The 20,386-nt window shown below is 43.9% G+C and overlaps 1 protein-coding gene across 1 annotated transcript in view; it reads right to left on the bottom strand.

Annotated features, from left to right (window-relative positions):
* Window positions 1-2,897: 2,897 nt before the first annotated feature.
* Window positions 2,898-20,386, bottom strand: part of LOC123751384 (E3 ubiquitin-protein ligase TRIM32-like) — a 35,973-nt gene continuing 18,484 nt past the window's right edge. The window contains exons 3-6 of the mRNA XM_069321298.1: window positions 13,217-13,903; window positions 10,631-10,777; window positions 7,496-7,711; window positions 2,898-7,379 (exon numbers count right to left, since the gene is read on the bottom strand). Of these exons, the coding sequence (XP_069177399.1) occupies window positions 6,867-7,379; window positions 7,496-7,711; window positions 10,631-10,777; window positions 13,217-13,903 (1,563 nt within the window). The 3' untranslated portion in view covers window positions 2,898-6,866. The remainder of the gene's footprint in view (window positions 7,380-7,495; window positions 7,712-10,630; window positions 10,778-13,216; window positions 13,904-20,386) is intronic.

Raw genomic sequence — 20,386 nt, 5'->3', positions numbered from 1 at the left:
CAAACCAATACTCCTGTCCAATAACGATGGTCTGCTTTCAGCCTCTGATAGTGCTATTGAATTCAATAGGTTCTTCTCATCCATTGGGTCATCCCTTGCTAATGATATTCCATCTTCCACGACTAATGTTCAGGACGATCTTACAGGTAACTATCCACAGTCTCTGTACCTAATGCCTGCTAATTCCACTTATGTTAATGAGATAATTCTTTCCTTTTAAACCAAGTCTGGTGCCCTTGAGGAGATACCAACTGTAATTTACAAAAAAGCCTCCAGATCTTTAGCTCCTGCCATTGCATTACTCTACAACAAGTCACTTGAACTCCAAATCTTTCCAGATATTCTAAAAAAGCGAGAGTAACCCCTGTCCACAAATGTGGTGATGTCACTGATGTCAACAACTTCAGATCAGTTCTGCCAAACTTGTCAAAAATATTTTAAAAGCTAATCTACAAGCAGCTTTACTCTTATCTAGCCAAACACAATATACAGTACTTTTCTCGTGCCAATAAGGCTTCAAACCCCCCCCCCCCAATAAAAAAGCACTAACGATGCACTTATTAGTATCATTAACTTGATACATGCAGCTCTTGATAAAAATGAGTTCCCCTGTTGGGTTATTTGTGGACCTGCGTAAGGGTTTTGACACTGTCAACCACCAAAACCTTCTTCTTAAATTACATCATTATGGACTCTGCAGGTGGAAAGTCCCATTGTGTGAGGAGAACTAGAATGGTGGAGATGTGATTATAAACTAGTGAAGATATTGACTCTTATACGTTTCACCTTTTTTAAGCCGGGTCTTTCCCTCTACCCCCGTCCACTCCCACAGCAGTACACAGGTGCACATAGTTACACAGCAGTACACAGGTGCACATAGTTACACAGCAGTACACAGGTGCACATAGTTACACAGCAGTACACAGGTGCACATAGTTACACAGCAGTACACAGGTGCACATAGTTACACAGCAGTACACAGGTGCACATAGTTACACAGCAGTACACAGGTGCACATAGTTACACAGCAGTACACAGGTGCACATAGTTACACAGCAGTACACAGGTGCACATAGTTACACAGCAGTACACAGGTGCACATAGTTACACAGCAGTACACAGGTGCACATAGTTACACAGCAGTACACAGGTGCACATAGTTACAGAGTAGTACACAGGTGCACATAGTTACACAGCAGTACACAGGTGCACATAGTTACACAGCAGTACACAGGTGCACATAGTTACACAGCAGTACACAGGTGCACACAGTTACACAGCAGTACACAGGTGCACATAGTTACACAGCAGTACACAGGTGCACATAGTTACACAGCAGTACACAGGTGCACATAGTTACACAGCAGTACACAGGTGCACATAGTTACACAGCAGTACACAGGTGCACATAGTTACACAGCAGTACACAGGTGCACATAGTTACACAGCAGTACACAGGTGCACATAGTTACACAGCAGTACACAGGTGCACATAGTTACACAGCAGTACACAGGTGCACATAGTTACACAGCAGTACACAGGTGCACATAGTTACACAGCAGTACACAGGTGCACATAGTTACACAGCAGTACACAGGTGCACATAGTTACACAGCAGTACACAGGTGCACATAGTTACACAGCAGTACACAGGTACACATAGTTACAAAAGCAGTGTGTAAACAAGAGGCTGGGTTGATATATTTGGAGGAGAGTGTGAAGCCCAGACTGTTACTGGGTCTCAGCCAGCAAGGGAGGCGCCACGCTGCCAGATGCATCAGTGTGAACATTGCCCCAACATCCCAGTGGAGTGTTTAAGGCACTCAACAACGGGTCGTTAGCAGTGTCTCCTATGACCAACTGCTCATACCTTTCCATGCATGTAATATTCTTTTGTCTTGGTGTCGAGAATGACTGATCTTAATTACCTCAGGGAATGTTATTGATGAACAATCGTCAAGGGACTTACCAATATTAGACATATATGTGCAAGTTAGTGTACCCAGTTATTGTTGTCCATTATGTGGAGTGTTTGACCATATGTTGATTTATTGGTAACTATTTTTGGCCAGGAAGTGAAGGTTATGTGGTGAAGATATTGAGCACATGAGCACATTAGTTGTATGTACAGTTTTGACCAAAGGTTCACCTCAGTTACAGCGGAGACAGTCACGTGTGATACAAGATAATTAACAACATGTTTGTAACATGGTGTAACGGGAGTGTTGAAGAGAGTTCAAGAAGAGTACACTGAGGGGTTGTGGGTCCAGCCTCAGTTAATATCAATATTTGCCATCGTCATTTATTTGTATTAAATGTTTTAATTTTTGACTTAGGAGTTTATTTCCTACCTCTGCAGGTGTGGAAGTGAACCGAGAGTAATTACAGCCCATCACTATTTCTCGAATACATATTGTTACTAATTAGGATGGGAATAATTAAATTAGTGAGAAAATCCTTAGGAGCCATGATGAGGATTCGAACCTATGTGGTGAGTATTTTCATGCTCATGCCCCAGACAATCAGGCCATGACATAGAAAAGGACTGCAATCTGGAGTTCTGATGAACACACAAGGGTTTCCTGAGGCTTCCACTGAAGCCAGACCAGGATTTTCACACAATCCCCCCCCCCCCATGCACTCTGACACAGTGCATGGGGGGTAATCACATGTTAGTGTCATTACTCTGTGTATTAAAAGAGGAGCGTCAGAGGTAGAACATTCCTAGATAACAGCCAGAGTGCAAGGGGGGATTGTGTGAAAATCCACCAGAGTGCATGGAGGAATTGTGTGAAAATCCTGGTCAGGTTTCAGTGGAGATCAATGGTCAGGAGATCAATGGAAAACATAGACTTGCCAAATATCAATAAGTATCTAGGGGAGTGAAAGGCTAACAAAAAATATACCAGTTTACTGGGCATTAACATAAATGAACATAACATAAAAAAGAATACAATCTATAAAATCACACTCAGTGATTTATCCAGCTTCTCAAAGCTGGGCATGATCATCAACAGGTCTCAAAACTGCATACAATCAGCACTAGCTGACGCCAGGCTCTATCGTGGCGCAGTGGGACACTGGCGCCTATTATGCTGCTAAAACCAATACAGGGTGGTGGTGGTGGTGTCACAACCATTAACAAATGAGGTATGAGAAATCAATATCATATACAGCACAATGGCATCACTTAAGATCCTCAGCTACCCACCTCACTAAGATATATAACAGCACCTATCACCTGGTATAAAGGATACACAATGGTAGAATTGATCCATGGTATACATTACTGCAACATGACAAATATCCTAGCAGTCAAATGACACAAATAAGGTCACAAAACCCGGACCGTAGCGGCAACACATCCGCTCGACTGAGAAAATCAAAGAGTGACCGCCCAGAGCCATGCTGGCCGGGAGCGACACTGTATCCACCTCTATGAGTCAGCTGACTCCTCTCTTTCAAATATCTCAAGCTCATATACAGACATATCTCGATCAAGAACTTCTAATTCATATATCAACAAAATAAAGACTATAATACACAACCTTACATAATAATACATATCAATAATTCAGTACATTAAAGATTATATCATGATATAAAAATATTTGAACAAAGAATTCATATTGGCAAGACATGGTAACACTGGCGGGAGAGGGGAGGAGGGGTTAAGGGAGGATTTCAAGACGTCTGCCCGCCAGCCATTATACATAAGTATACATGAATACAATATAAAGTGTAAATATATACATCTGTATCAAAAGCATGTCTATGTGGTATACATCTCACAATGCCAAAATCTAATTTAGTGTTAGAGAACAATGCAATGAACAATAATGAAAGGGAAATTACACAGTATACATGACAGTAATACATCCGAGACCTAAATTTATACATTCTCCATCATAGCTCACATAATATTTCCTATACAGCATTATGTAGCATTCCATAATATAAGCATATACGGATGTTTTTCAAGCTAGATGACATTAGGCTACTGCTATTCACTAGACTTCTAATATATATCCACAAATACATGGCAAGGACTTATGGTACAGATATATAATATACATAGATATATATGTGGAATACATTGGCAATACACATTTAATACTAGTGTGTTGTTGAAAAAAGAATAACTACATAAATTAATATTCGTGATACTAGGCTAATCAGCCAAGACATCACTATACAGTTTGAGCACATCATACACCAGCTACAGTATGATCATATTGGTGTATGTGTGGGCATAACACCACCTCACACCCATATGGTAATATCACAACACACCATGGTCCAGTATGGTAATATCACAACACACCATGGTCCAGTATGGTAATATCACAACACACCATGGTCCAGTATGGTAATATTACAACACACCATGGTCCAGTATGGTAATATCACAACACACCATGGTCCAGTATGGTAATATTACAACACACCATGGACCAGTATGGTAATATCACAACACACCATGGTCCAGTATGGTAATATCACAACACACCATGGACCAGTATGGTAATATCACAACACACCATGGTCCAGTATGGTAATATCACAACACACCATGGTCCAGTATGGTAATATCACAACACACCATGGTCCAGTATGGTAATATCACAACACACCATGGTCCAGTATGGTAATATCACAACACACCATGGTCCAGTATGGTAATATCACAACACACCATGGTCCAGTATGGTAATATCACAACACACCATGGACCAGTATGGTAATATCATAACACACCATGGTCCAGTATGGTAATATCACAACACACCATGGTCCAGTATGGTAATATCACAACACACCATGGACCAGTATGGTAATATCACAACACACCATGGTCCAGTATGGTAATATCACAACACACCATGCTCCAGTATGGTAATATCACAACACACCATGGTCCAGTATGGTAATATCACAACACACCATGGACCAGTATGGTAATATCACAACACACCATGCTCCAGTATGGTAATATCACAACACACCCGAGTGATAGTGAAATAGCAGTGATAGTGAAGTGATGGTAGTATAGTAGTGGTAGTGAGGTGATATGACAGTGATGGTGATATAGTAGTGATGGTGCGGTAGTGGTACTGTAGCAATGATAGTGATATAACAGTGAATGTAAGGAGGAAATCTATCAGTGTGAGGTGATAATGCGGAGAAAGAGAAATGATGTTGGTGTAGCAGTGACAGTGTTATGTGATAGTGAGCTGTTGGTGACATAACAGTGACAACAGCTGTCATATGGTGACACCAACAATTTGTTACTTAATATGGTCAGTATATGACCCCAAGTGTGGGCACTAAGGTGATGGTGATATATAGAGGTGATAGTGAAGCTATAGTGATACAGCAATGATAGGTTACAGTACTGAGAAGATATAGCATTGATGGTGATACAGCTGTCATTGTCAAGTATATGATACCAAAGTATAAATACCAAAGTGTTAAATACCAAAGATAGTGAAGTTATGATGATATAGTGATAAAGGTCTGTCCTTAAGTTACATTGTCATCAAAACATGCAGTCCATAATGATGCAGAAGTGATGGTGATGGTGGTGGTACAGTGAACTAGAGTGGCAGCACAACACCACAGTAGTGATGGTGGTGGTACAGTGAACTAGAGTGGCAGCACAACACCACAGTAATGGTGGTGGTGGTGGTACAGTGAACTAGAGTGGCAGCACAACACCACAGTAGTGATGGTGGTGGTACAGTGAACTAGAGTGGCAGCACAACACCACAGTAGTGATGGTGGTGGTACAGTGAACTAGAGTGGCAGCACAACACCACAGTAGTGATGGTGGTGGTACAGTGAACTAGAGTGGCAGCACAACACCACAGTAGTGATAGTGGTGGTACAGTGAACTAGAGTGGCAGCACAACACCACGGTAGTGATGGTGATGGTACAGTGAACTAGAGTGGCAGCACAACACCACAGTAGTGATGGTGATGGTACAGTGAACTAGAGTGGCAGCACACCACAGTAGTGATGGTGATGGTACAGTGAACTAGAGTGGCAGCACAACACCACAGTAATGATGGTGGTGGTGGTACAGTGAACTAGAGTGGCAGCACAACACCACAGTAATGATGGTGGTGGTGGTACAGTGAACTAGAGTGGCAGCACAACACCAGAGTAGTGATGGTGGTGGTACAGTGAACTAGAATGGCAGCACAACACCACAGTAGTGATGGTGGTGGTACAGTGAACTAGAGTGGCAGCACAACACCACAGTAGTGATGGTGGTGGTACAGTGAACTAGAATGGCAGCACACCACCACAGTAGTGATGGTACAGTGAACTAGAATGGCAGCACAACACCACAGTAGTGATGGTGGTGGTACAGTGAACTAGAATGGCAGCACAACACCACAGTAGTGATGGTACAGTGAACTAGAGTGGCAGCACAACACCACAGTAGTGATAGTGGTGGTACAGTAAACTAGAGTGGCAGCACGACACCACGGTAGTGATGGTGATGGTACAGTGAACTAGAGTGGCAGCACAACACCACAGTAGTGATGGTGGTGGTACAGTGAACTAGAGTGGCAGCACAACACCACAGTAGTGATAGTGATGGTACAGTAAACTAGAGTGGCAGCACAACACCACAGTAGTGATGGTGATGGTACAGTGAACTAGAGTGGCAGCACAACACCACAGTAGTGATGGTGATGGTACAGTAAACTAGAGTGGCAGCACAACACCACAGTAGTGATGGTGGTGGTACAGTGAACTAGAGTGGCAGCACAACACCACAGTAGTGATGGTGATGGTACAGTAAACTAGAGTGGCAGCACTACACCACAGTAGTGATGGTGGTGGTACAGTGAACTAGAGTGGCAGCACAACACCACAGTCCACCACAGTCACCTCCGTAATGTCACTGTGGTTGACTGCCGCCCTCACCACATCCAAGCCGCTCACCACATCACCGAAGACACGTGACCACTGGCCACCACCCTGGAGGTCCCTGGTGGTGATGACGAACTGGGCACACCTGGGACCCCTAGGCCCACCCAAGGCCCGCACAGCTCCTGCCTGACCTGACCTCCGGTACTGCCCCTGGAGGTCGGGTAGCATTGGGGCTCCTCCCTCACCATCATTACTCTCGTAGTCTCCGCCCTTCACCCACTCCCCCGGCTTACCCTTGTAACACACCCGCAACAGTTTAGTGTTGCGGTAGGTGTGGCCCCACTGGCCCGTACACAACAACACAAACTGTCTGGCCAGCGGAGTGTCCGGGGTCAGCCGGATGGTGACCCGCCCTCTTGTTGACCGCGCCCACCCGAGGTCAAGGAACACCAGGGTGCAGGAGGGGTCCAGCACGCCCACAACCTCACTCTCCTACAGAAAATGAAATAAAGAATGCTAATAACTGTATAACAAAATGTTATCATATTAGTTATCAAAACTCAGTAAGTCAGTAATGTCAGTAAGACTAGTGAGTGTAATAAAGTGACCTGGAGGGTGTGGGCGTGGGCAGGCGAGGGCTGACGCAGGAGTGGGTGGAGGTACAGCTGTCCGTCTTGTAGAGTTATCCTGGCGGAGCGGCGGCCATCTTGGTCTTCCTGGACAGCCATCACCCTGCCAGCCTCCACCAGCCTCTTGACGGCCACCACACGACCAGCCTCCACCAGCCTCTTGACGGACTCCCTCATCCTGCGGAGGTCCTCAACCTGTGGACAGTGTCAGCCCCATTATCACCTGTGGTCAGTGTCAGCCCATTATGACCTGTGGTTAGTGTCAGCCCCATTATCACCTATGGACAGTGTCAGCTCCATTATCACCTGTGGACAGTGTCAGCCCCATTATCACATGTGGTCAGTATCAGCCCCATTATCACCTGTGGACAGTGTCAGCCCCTTTATCACCTGTAGACAGTGTCCCCCCCATTATCACCTGTGGACAGTGTCAATCCCATTATCACCTGTGGACAGTGTCAGCCCCATTATCACCTGTGGACAGTGTCAGCCCCATTATCACCTGTGGACAGTGTCAGCCCCATTATCACATGTGGTCAGTGTCAGCCCCATTATCACCTGTCGACAGTATCAGCCCCATTATCACCTGTAGACAGTGTCAACCCCATTATCACCTGTGGTCAGTGTCAGCCCCATTATCACATGTGGTCAGTATCAGCCCCATTATCACCTGTGGACAGTGTCAGCCCCTTTATCACCTGTAGACAGTGTCCCCCCATTATCACCTGTGGACAGTGTCAACCCCATTATCACCTGTGGACAGTGTCAGCCCCATTATCACCTGTGGATAGTGTCAGCCCCATTATTACCTGTGGACAGTGTCAGCCCCATTATCAAATGTGGTCAGTGTCAGCCCCATTATCCCATGTGGTCAGTGTCAGTCCCATTATCACCTGTGGTCAGTGTCAGCCCCATTATCACCTGTGGACAGTGTCAGCTCCATTATCACCTGTGGTCAGTGTCAGCCCCATTATCACCTGTGGTCAGTGTCAGCCCCATTATCACCTGTGGTCAGTGTCAGCCCCATTATCACCTGTGGTCAGTGTCAGCCCCATTATCACCTGTGGACAGTGTCAGCCCCATTATCACCTGTAGACAGTGTCAGCCCCATTATCACCTGTAGAGTGTCCCCTCATTATCACCTGTGGACAGTGTCAGCCCCATTATCACTTGTGGGCAGTGTCAACCCCATTATCACCTGTGGGCAGTGTCAGCCCCATTATCACCTGTAGAGTGTCCCCTCATTATCACCTGTGGACAGTGTCAGCCCCATTATCACTTGTGGGCAGTGTCAGCCCCATTATCACCTGTGGGCAGTGTCAGCCCCATTATCACCTGTGGTCAGTGTCAGCCCCATTATCACCTGTGGACAGTGTCAGCCCTATTATCACCTGTGGACAGTGTCAGCCCCATTATCACCTGTGGACAGTGTCAGCCCCATTATCACCTGTCGACAGTATCAGCCCCATTATCACCTGTGGACAGTGTGAACCCCATTATCACCTGTGGATAGTATCAGCCCCATTATCACCTGTAGTCAATGTCAGCCCCATTAACACCTGTGGTCAATGTCAGCCCCATTATCACCTGTGGTCAGTGTCAGCCCCATTATCACTTGTGGTCAGTGTCAGCCCCATTATCATCTGTGGACAGAGTCAGCCCCATTATCACCTGTGGTCAGTGTCAGCCCCATTATCACCTGTGGACAGTGTCAGCCCCATTATCACCTGTGGTCAATGTTGTTTGGTGGTATAACACGTGTAGCTGGACCTGTAGTTTCAGCCCCCCTTTCTCCTGGCAGGGGGTTGGTGCTGGACCTGTAGCTCCAGCCCCCCTCTACTGGCAGGGGGTTGGTGCTGGACCTGTAGCTCCCACCCTCTCTAATGGCAAGGGGTTGGTGCTGGGCCTGTAGCTCCAGCCCCCCTCTACTGGTTGGGTGGGGGGGGGGGGGCGGGGGGGTTAGTGCTGGACCTGTAGTTCCAGCCCCCCTCTAGTGGCAGGGGGGGTTGGTGCTGGACCTATAGCTTCAGCCCTTATCTAATGGCAGGGGGCTGGTACTGGACCTGTAGCTCCAGCCCCCCCGTCTACTGGCAGGGGGATGGTGTAGGACCTGCAGCTCCCCCCCCACTCTACTGACAGGGGGTTGGTGCTGAACCTGTAGCTTCACCCTCCCCCCTCTACTGACAAGAGGTTGGTGCTGAACCTGTAGCTCCAGGCCCTTTCTACTGGCAGGGGGTTGGTGCTGGACCTGTAACTCCAGCCCCCCCCCCCTCTACTGACAAGAGGTTGGTGCTGAACCTGTAGCTCCAGGCCCTCTCTACTGGCAGGGGGTTGGTGTTGGACCTGTAGTTCCATCCCTCCTTTACTGGCAGGGGGTTGGTGCTGGACCTGTAACTCCAGCCCCCCCCCCCTCTACTGACAAGAGGTTGGTGCTGAACCTGTAGCTCCAGGCCCTCTCTACTGGCAGGGGGTTGGTGCTGGACCTGTAGCTCCAGCCCCCCTCTACTGGCTGGGGGTTGGTGCTGGACCTGTAGCTCCAGCCCCTCCTCTACTGGCAGGGGGGTTGATGCTGGACCAGTAGCTCCAGCCCTCCTCTACTGGCATGGGGTTGGTGCTGGACCTGTAGCTCCAGCCCCCCTCTACTGGCTGGGGGTTGGTGCTGGACCTGTAGCTCCAGCCCCCCTCTACTGGCAGGGGGTTGGTGCTGGTATTGTTTAGGAGTTTGTTGGCAGTTTCAAGGCTTCAGTCTCTTGGAACCCAGCAGTGGTCTGTGGTTCGCTGTCTTTCTGGATGCTTTCCCGGTAGGTTGGTGGAGTGTCACCAGCTCTCTGCGCCTCTGTGAGGGGGGCCAGGATCCCGGGTTCAATAGAGGATCACGGGTTCAATCACCATGCAGGCCAGAAATGGATCCGATGTTTCCTTTCACCTGATGACCCTGTTCACCTACCAGAATATATTTATCCAGGAGTTAGACAACTATTTTAGATTGTACGTTAAGGAAAGTCAGTAGTTGACCTTGGGGAACCCCCAATAAACCTAAGAACAGGCTTCCTCTCCTCAAAACGCAACTCAATATCTTGTGATATGACCTATGAGAGAAAATAAAAAACTTACTGTTAATTGCTTCTGGGGGATCTCTCCAGTGATTTCCTGAACTTTATTCATGATGCTGGAGGCTGAGTCTCCCAGGTGTGCGGGGTCAGCTGTGGCACCTGTCTCCGTGGTCGTCATCTCCAGAACCTCCCTGATGGTCTCCTGGACCTGTCATTACCAACACAAACATTAATGGTGGAGGCTGAGTCTCCCAGGTGTACGGGGTCAGCTGTGGCACCTGTCTCTGTGGTCATCATCTCCAGGGCCTCCCTGATGGTCTCCTGCACCTGTCATTACCAACACAAACATTAATGATAGAGGCTGAGTCTCCCAGGTGTACGGGGTCAGCTGTGGCACCTGTCTCTGTGGCCATCATCTCCAGGGCCTCCCTGATGGTCTCCTGCACCTGTCATTACCAACACAAACATTAACCCTCAAACCGCGCATATCATATATATATGATATCAGTGACAAAACCGAAACCGCGCACATCATTTATATATGATTTCGTGTCTAGCACTATAATTTAAACGCCCCGCCTGGGATAGGGGCAGCAATAGTACAGCCATGACCGATAGTTGCCAGATGCCACCTAGAAAAAAAATCCAGGCCAACATTCTTGGGTGTTACAGTGTCAGTATTGAGCAAGCCACCAAGGCTGGGGCACGCAGCACGAGCTCCCAGCACCGCTGTTCAGCTTGTGACCACAGCATCGCCTACAAATGCCATAATATGCTTGTTCATGCTATTATTTAGCAGTGATAGTATTACTGAAGCCCCCTGACTGTGATAAAACTGACCAGGATTCTGAAAATAGCAGGATTGTGATGATATTTAGCGCTGTGCTCCATGGAGGGAGGAGTAAGACTGTGGAGGGAGGGTTGTGGTGTCGTCTTCTGACTGTGTATGGCCACCATTTATTGACTGCACTCACTATACCAGCTTAGTGGTTCGCCATGGTGAACACAAATGTAGATACTTATATATAACGTGTGTATATTGTGAGATAACAGCGAGAGGAATAGGTTGGGAGCCGCCATTTTGGTGAGGGAGGAGCGTCGTCTGCACGACTTGGCATATTGTTAACTGATGGCCACTATGGTCTTTGGGCACCATACCTGCTTATTTGTACAGGTATGGTGAATAAAACAGGTAGATACTTATATATAATATGTGTATATAGCGTAATAACACCACAAACAATATTGTTGGAGGAGAAATATTAGTGCATCTGGCCTTGAGGGCGGCCGCCGATCAGCTGACTGTGTGAGTAGCTACGTCTTTGTGCCTTTACTCACCATACAAGCTTAGATGTACAGTTATGGTGAACAAAACATGTAAATACGTATATATAACGTCTGTGTATAGTGAATAAATACAAAAACAGTATTGTGGGAGGAGAATGAGGGCGAGTGTTGGTGGTGTTGAGGGAGGGAGTGGGAGGGAGTGGCAGCGAGTGGCTCGCTGGTGTTTGGCGGTCACTCCTCGTTGCTTTTTGACTCACAAGACCAACTTAGTAGTTCGTTATGGTGAACAAAACATGCAGATACTTATATATAACCTGTGTATATAGTGTAACAACAGCAAAACTATTTGTTTATTTTTTTATGAACATAATAATTGAATCACTAATATGCACACCATAATTTTGAGTACAGCGATGGTTCACACATTTTATTATATAAATATACTACAATTCACTGTATGGAATAATATTACTGCAAAAAAACTAAGAAAAAATCAGAGACATTGAAATAATTAGGTAATAATATATTTGTGGCAACTGCCGTCTGACAGCTCGGGCGGAGTAGACCTCGTCTGGTGAAGGCTCTGCCAACGCCCCTTTTTTGCCACACTTCCCTACCCTATTGCGGCTAAAATATGCCACCTATGATTTTTTTTTTTCCGTGATCAGGGAACAAAAATGAACACTTCTGTAAGACGAAAGATTTTTTTGGATTTTTTTTTTGTTGCGCCTGTGGGTGTGAATTCCATTTGGGCCCCTAGCGGTTTGAGGGTTAATGTGGAACCTGGACTATAATGAAGCATCAGGCTCTGAGTAAAGTAACTGGACTATAATGAAGCATCAGGCTCTGAGTAAAGTAACTGGACTATAATGAAGCATCAGGCTCTAAGTAAAGTAACTGCACTACAATGAAACATCTGGCTCTGAGTAAAGTAACTGGACTATAATGAAACATCAGGCTCTGAGTAAAGTAACTGGATTATAATGAAACATCAGGCTATGAGTAAAGTAACTGGACTATAATGAAACATTAGGCTTTGAGTAAAGTAACTGCAGTACAATGAAACACCAGGCTCTGAGTAAAGTACCTGGACTATAATGAAGCATCAGACTCTGAGTAAAGTAACTGGACTATAATGAAGCATCAGGCTCTAAGTAAAGTTCTCTACACTGACCACAGTGTAGAGAAACACCAAGATGACAGTTGACTTTATTAATAAAAATGTTTTAGGTGTTAGAGCAAAAAGTTTCCTATATATAAAGTCTACTCTCATCTTGATGTGTCTCCATGTCAAAAATGTTTATATAGAGGCAATACTACACTCAGTTGGGTGAGAACAATGTGACCTTCAGCAGCGTACCTTCACTGAGGTGTGGACAGTCTTGACATCTGGGAAGAGTTCCTGGCACTTCTGGAGCCAATTTTCTACCTCCATGTTGCATTGGTCAACTTCATTGATGGTCATGAATACTTCCTGTGCTGTGTTGACTGTGTCGAGGCTCCCCAACATGGCCTGCAGCTGAGTCTTCCCTTCCTCTCCTTGTGTTGTCATATCCACCACACTGGTATCCTCCAGTTCCAAGAGCTTCATTGCTGACTTGTTCTGCTCTACCAGAGCATAGAGTCTGTCCTGGAGCTGGAGGTGTTGAGTCTTCCAGTCCCCCAGCTGCCCCCGATACTCCCCCAGCTGGGACAGTACCTCTTCACAGCTGGTAATGAGGCTGCTGCTGATGCTCTTCTGCTCCTGCACCAGGGAATGTAACTTCTTGCTGATTCCTCTTGCAGGAGCTTTAATGGGTTTTCCTGGTACAACCTCAATACCTTTTAGTTTTCTGATAAGGGCCTCCATACCATAATTAATTGGGAACTGAGTAGCAGCTGTGGCAGCATGCTGGGCATGGCAGCTGGGGCAGGTCAGCTGCCCATTCTTAATAGCATTGTTAATACATTGGGAGCAGAATGTGTGTCCGCAAGGCAGTGTGCGAGGCCGTAGCTGATTGTCATCATAATTGTTAAAACACACTGAACATTCCTCTGGGTTGTTATCCTGTGGAAAAAAATATTTGGTTAAGCTAGAAGAATTTACAACAAAAGTAATAATACAATACTGTACTGTATTTACAAACACAAATTACATAATATTTACATAATTTCTTTTTACAGATGAGCCTCGGTATTTGTACTGCTCATAATTTGCACTTTTCGGTATTCAGATGCTGTGTTCATGTTCGGTATCCATCTGTTTGCTTGGCATTCAGATGTAAACACGCATCCCTGATGCATCAGTTTCACCATAGCAGTGGTTGTTCAGTGCACAACCTACTACACTTTTCTCTTGGATATTTTTTATATTCATATTGTAAATAAGTCACCTATGAAAGTTTGTGATATGAGCCAATCGAAAAGAAAAATGGTTAGAATCACGATACAGATAAAGAAAGATCTCATAGCTAAATATGAGAGTGGTACCTGAGTACCTCTTGTTACAGAGTTTGATATGCCTAAATCTAGTTCTCTATTAAAAGAAATGTGCGCAAAATGAGGGAAAGTGCCAACCTTTTCTTGAAATTATCACCTTGACAAACTATGTTACAAATCTGTTGAATGACAATGCTATGTCTCACTTTAAAAACATTTTAATACACAGGCAAAAACAATCATCCTTGGACAAGTTTCTTGTAAGGAAAACATTCAGTGAGTGTAATGAGGGAAACAGAAAAAGACAGAAAAGAGAAAGAGAAAGAACATCAGAAGCACAACTTCCAGAAGTTTTAATGTTAGGGAACTCCCCTGCCAAAGAACATCTCTCTTCCTCTGCCTCACTAGTTTCCACATATGCCATCAACTCTCCGAAGTACAGGTAAAGTGTAGTGTGTTAGCATTTATTCCATTTAATTATTGTATAACTATACAGTATTTATTTTTGTGGTTTGGAACTGATTAATCCAATATACATTATTCCTTACTAGCTGTACTTGGCCACGCGTTGTTGTGGCTCAACAACGCATGTGTGTTGTTGAGCCACAGCAACCTTCCCCTGTCTCCCAGTCCTCCCCACCATTCCCCAGTCCCCTCATCCTCCCAACCATTCCTCACTCCCACTTCCCCGACCCCTAGTCCTCCCCCTCATCTCCTCCTAACCATTCCCCACTCCACCATCCCCTCGTCCTCCACACCATCTCTCACTCCCCCGTCAACTCAACCTCCCTACCATTACCCCCTCCCCCGTCTCCTCATCCTCTTCATCATCACCCACTCCCCTGTCCCCTTGTCCTCCCCACCATTCTCCATTCCCCGGTTCCCTCGTCCCCACCATCCCCCCACTCCCGTCCCCTCGTCTTCCCCACCATTCCCCACTCCCTCGTCCCATGCATTCCCAAATGATTTGATGTTCCCATTAGAAAATTAGGAACATCAAATGATCTGATGTTCCCATCACTGAAATATAAGAAAAACAGTTAAAAAAACAAAATGAAAAAAACAACAATCTATACTCACAAAATTTATGGTATGATAAAAACACAGCTCAATTCCAACGCCATGTCACACAAAATAATTACTGTATGCACTTGATTATCCGGGATTTGAATATCCTGAAAATGCCCTTATACGGCCAAAATCGTGAATGGATAAAGTTATCTCAATATCAGGCCAAAATGTCCATAGGAGCCGGAAAATCAGGTGTTTGTCCGGATAAAAATCTGGGCCGGTTAACTTGCTGCCGATGTTGCAATATCCGGACAGTCAGCCAGACAAGGAGTGAATTGTCCGGATATGAAAGTCAGGCCGCGGGCCGTACCGTATTAATCCCGTATGGCTGTGGCTCGAGGCGCATGGTGTAGGAGGGGGTGGGGTGGGTGGGTTGTGTCAGGAGAGAGGGGAGCATTGGGAGGGACCACCTGGGGGGATAAGGGGGATGTGGAGCGGCCTATACACTACAGTACAGTAATTACCATTAATTTTAGAACAATTCATCATAGCCAAAAACAAAAGAAATACTAGAATACTAACTATTTTTTCCAGTGATCTGACATCAATTTTTGTGTTACGTCTTTCATTTTGGTATCAAATTGTGCATAATCTAAAGGCACATATTTTAAAACTAGCCCCATAATAATAAAACAATAAATAGAATTTTAACAAATATTTTAACTTTTGGACACTTTTTGACGCTTATCACCACATAATTATTTATATCTTTCCAGTGTTTTGACATCAATTTTCATGTGACGTCTATCATTTTGGCATCAAATTGTGTGCAATCTAAAGGTGCTCATTTTGAAACCGCACCCAGATTGATCAGTTAAAATTTTAATTTTTAATACATATTTTAATGGAAGATTTCAGACCGCATCATCCGAGACAGCCCAGGAGAAAAACTGATGTCACCGGAAAGCGACATCGGAGCATGAAAGTGATAATTATTAATACACTCACCAACACAGGTTAGTGACAACTGTTATGAGCCACCAGTCCCTCATAATATCCACCCCACCCAGTATGAGAGTTATAGTATTCCATACTTATACCATGTTTGGACTGGCTTATAACCCATTAATATGCAATACAACATGTGTAGTCAGGTAGGTAGTACTGAATTTATAAGTGTTTCAGGTTCTCTAGACAACAGTATTAACAAAAACTCCATGATTTGCTCATCATCAGCTCTACTGAACTGCCTGAAGAACAAGAAGTTCAAAACTGTTCGAGTGTAACCCATCAACTGATTACATCAGAGATAAACTTTAATGATACTGTACTATTAAATCTATCAGAATAGATAAAAACAATCACCACAGCACCAGGCAGATGCTCACTAAACTAGCTTATCCCAATGATAAGTAAAACCTCATTCAATCAGCTACAAATATAAAACCAATCTTGATACTAATGAATACCTTACCAAGCAGCGTTGATCCTCCTCTACAGACTGCATCATATTATATTAATGAGTGCCTTACCAGCAGCGTTGATCCTCCTCTACAGACTGCATCATATTCACAAACAAAACCCAAATCTTATCAAGCAGTGCTACACCAGGAATGGAACGATTATTGCTAAGAAAGAACAGCAAAAGACATGAAATCAAAAGTGTCCAACAATTACTGGTTTTCTTTGTTGATTGTGACATAACTGGAAGTCAGTGAACTTCTAATATCATTGTTGAGAGTAACACATGAGTGATCAGGCCTTACCTAGCCTAACCATATTTAAATTTTGTTTTTATATATATATATTAATTACTAAATGCTTCTTTTTTATATCAATGGCTTTAAATACATATAATTTACCCTCTTATAACTATTACTACAAAGATTTCAATTTTATAAAATGTAATAATTTTTTGAATGCTTAATTTGTCTAGTTATCAGATTCTTACCTTACAATATTTGCAACTTACCCATTTATCTGTTGATACTAACACTTCAATTTCCCAAAATGTAATAAACCTTGAACTCTTAATTTGTCAAATTATCTGAATCTTTAATTCATTACTTTGTGAATTAAAAATTAATAATTTAATTTCTCACTTATATATCTGCCCAATAATATTAGCTACTAGTCTTGTTTGTTGTCTAATATTCCAGTATTGTTAATGGATTCTTAAGCTTTAAGTACATCAGTGTTTCCAGGCGATATGTGTTTGTTTCTATTGCATACCCTTATCCAACTTGTCTTATTACCATATGATATTACTGTATTACAATCTTAAGAGATTACTGAATTTTTAATTTGATTAATTATGTTTCCTTTTTTATTAATTAATTTGAATCTGAATCCATTTATTTATTCATAATCTTAATCTAATTGTCTAATTCTCACTTTGTTCTCTCTTTTTTTTTTTGCCTGTGTATTACCTGTTTATATTGCATATCTTTGCCCATCTTGTATTATTACCATATAATATTCATGTACAGTGGTACTTCAGCTTACGAGCGTCCCTGGTTACGAGTTTTTCGGGTTACGAGCAGGAATTGCTCGGAAAATTTGCATCGGGTTACGAGGGTTGCCTCAGGATACGAGTTTGTTGATACGCATACGGGCCGACCTAGCATGTGGTGGCTCGGCGATTGCCACTCAGTTTGCCAGTGCCTAGCACCCAGTGACTATCCCACCTGAATTCTTCACAAGGATTTACCATTTATTTTCGGAGTTTTTGCTATTTGAGCATAAAATGTGTTATAATATACATCGCAATGGGTCCCAAGAAAGCCAGTGGTAAGGTTCAAGGCAAGAAATCGCATGTGAGGATGACAATAGAGGAAAAGCAAGAGATCATTCGGAAGCATGAAAATGGTGCACGTGTTGTTGAACTTTGTAGGCATTACAACAAATCCACGTCAACGATATGCACTATACTTTCCAAGAAAAAGGACATTATGAGTGTCAAAGTGGCAAAAGGAGTATCAACAATCACGAAACAAAGACCACAAATACTTGAGGAAGTGGAAAAGTTGTTATTAATTTGGATACACAACAAGGAGTTTAAGGGTGATAGTGTTTCGGAGGCCATCATTTGTGATAAAGCCAGAGTATTGCACGAAGAACTTGTAAAGAAAACCCCTGGAACGAGTGCAGAAAGAGACTTTAAGGCAAGCAGGGGATGGTTTGAGAAATTTAGAAAAAGAAGCGGTATTCATAGTGTTGTGAGGCATGGGGAGGCTGCCAGCTCAGACAAACCAGCCGCCGAGAAATTTATTGAAGAATTTAAGGAGTTTGCAGAGGCTGAGGGTTACCTACCACAACAGGTGTTTAATTGTGATGAAACAGGACTGTTCTTTAAAAGATTGCCTAAGAGGACATACATTACCAAGGAGGAAAAAGTATTGCCTGGACACAAGCCTATGAAAGATAGGTTTACGCTTGTGCTGTGTTCAAATGCGAGTGGCGATTTGAAAATTAAACCCTTGCTAGTGTATCATTCTGAAAATCCGAGGGTTTTCGAACAGTATGAAGTGCAGAAAACCCAAATGTGTGTGATGTGGAAGGCTAATAATAAGACATGGGTGACAAGGATTTTTTTTATGTTGTGGGTGAATGAAGTGGTGTGCCCTGCCATAGAAAAATATCTGCAGGAGAAACATTTGCCACTCAAGGCCCTGCTTCTCCCCGACAATGCTCCTGCTCATCCTCCAGGCTTGGAAGATGATTTGTTGCCCAGATACAATAAATTTCTCACAGTAAAGTTCCTTCCGCCTAACACCACTCCTCTAATTCAGCCTTTGGACCAGAAAATCATAGCGAATTTTAAGAAACTTTATGAAAGGGCACTTTTCCGGAAATGTTTTGAAGTGACTGAAGCCACAAACCTCACCCTCAAAGAGTTCTGGAAACACCATTTTAACATTTGTAGTGCTTTAAAACTCGTTGACAAAGCCTAGCAAGAAGTGACTCAAAGAACTATGATCTCTGGCTGGAAAAAATTGTGGCCTGAATGTGTGACAGAACAAGACTTTGAGGGGTTTGAGCCTGTAAATGATGTGCCTATTGTTGAGGAAATTGTTACTCTGGGCCGGCAAATGGGCTTGGAATTGGATGGTGATGTGGAGGAGTTGGTGGAAGAACACAACGAAGAACTGACCACCGAAGAACTCCAAGCCCTTCAAAAGGAACAGCAAGACGACCGAGCTGATGATTCTCCAGTGGAGGAGGATGAGGCAATAGCGAGTGTCCCTTCTGCAGAAATTAAGGTGTGTCAGATGTGGGAAGAGATTCAAACTTTTATTGAAAAGATTCACCCAGAGAAAGCTGTAGTAGGCCGTTGCCTTAATCTTTTCAATGACAATGAGATGCCTCACTACAGAGACATCTTGCGCAGATGGGGAAAAACAAGCTTCCATGGACAGATATGTTGTGAGAACATCGAGCAGTGAGTCACAACCAGGACCTAGTGTTATGCAGGCAAAATGTGCCAGAGAATGCACCCCTGAGAGGTCCTCACTGCCTGATGTTATAATGGAAGGGGACTCTTCTTCCAAACAGTAACTCCTCTCCTCCTCTCCCCTCCTCACCATCGTCCATACACCTACAGCATTCATCACCAATGGTAAGTAATAACCTGAACAAAAAATACTTTTGTCAGTTGGTGCAGTAATTGGCGAATGGCATTTGTCGCTTGGCACAGTGCAGTGGTTAAGGTGTTATGCGCACCCCTGATTGAGCAAAATTATACGCTATTTGTATTTCAGAGGGTTTGTAGTGTAGATTTAGTTGAATTAAGTATAAAATTTAGTTTGAAGTGAGGTTTTTGGGTAGTCTGGAACGGATTAATTCATTTCCCATTATTTCTTATGGGGAAATTAGCTTCGGGTTACGAGCTGTCTCCAGGAACGGATTAAACTCTTAAACCGAGGTATCACTGTATTACAATATTAATGTAATTCTTAACTTAGCTAATTATTTGTATTCCATTTGATTAATTATTTGAATCTCAGTTTGTTTACTCTAGAAATCTTAATTGATTAATTATCTAATTTCCCACTCTTCTGTTCTTTATTATATTTACTTTTATATCTGGTAAATTTTATTA

Source organism: Procambarus clarkii, chromosome 9 (assembly GCF_040958095.1).
Source record: "Procambarus clarkii isolate CNS0578487 chromosome 9, FALCON_Pclarkii_2.0, whole genome shotgun sequence".
In the NCBI taxonomy this organism is placed as follows: domain Eukaryota; kingdom Metazoa; phylum Arthropoda; class Malacostraca; order Decapoda; family Cambaridae; genus Procambarus; species Procambarus clarkii.
This window is presented reverse-complemented; position numbering and strand designations above follow the sequence as displayed.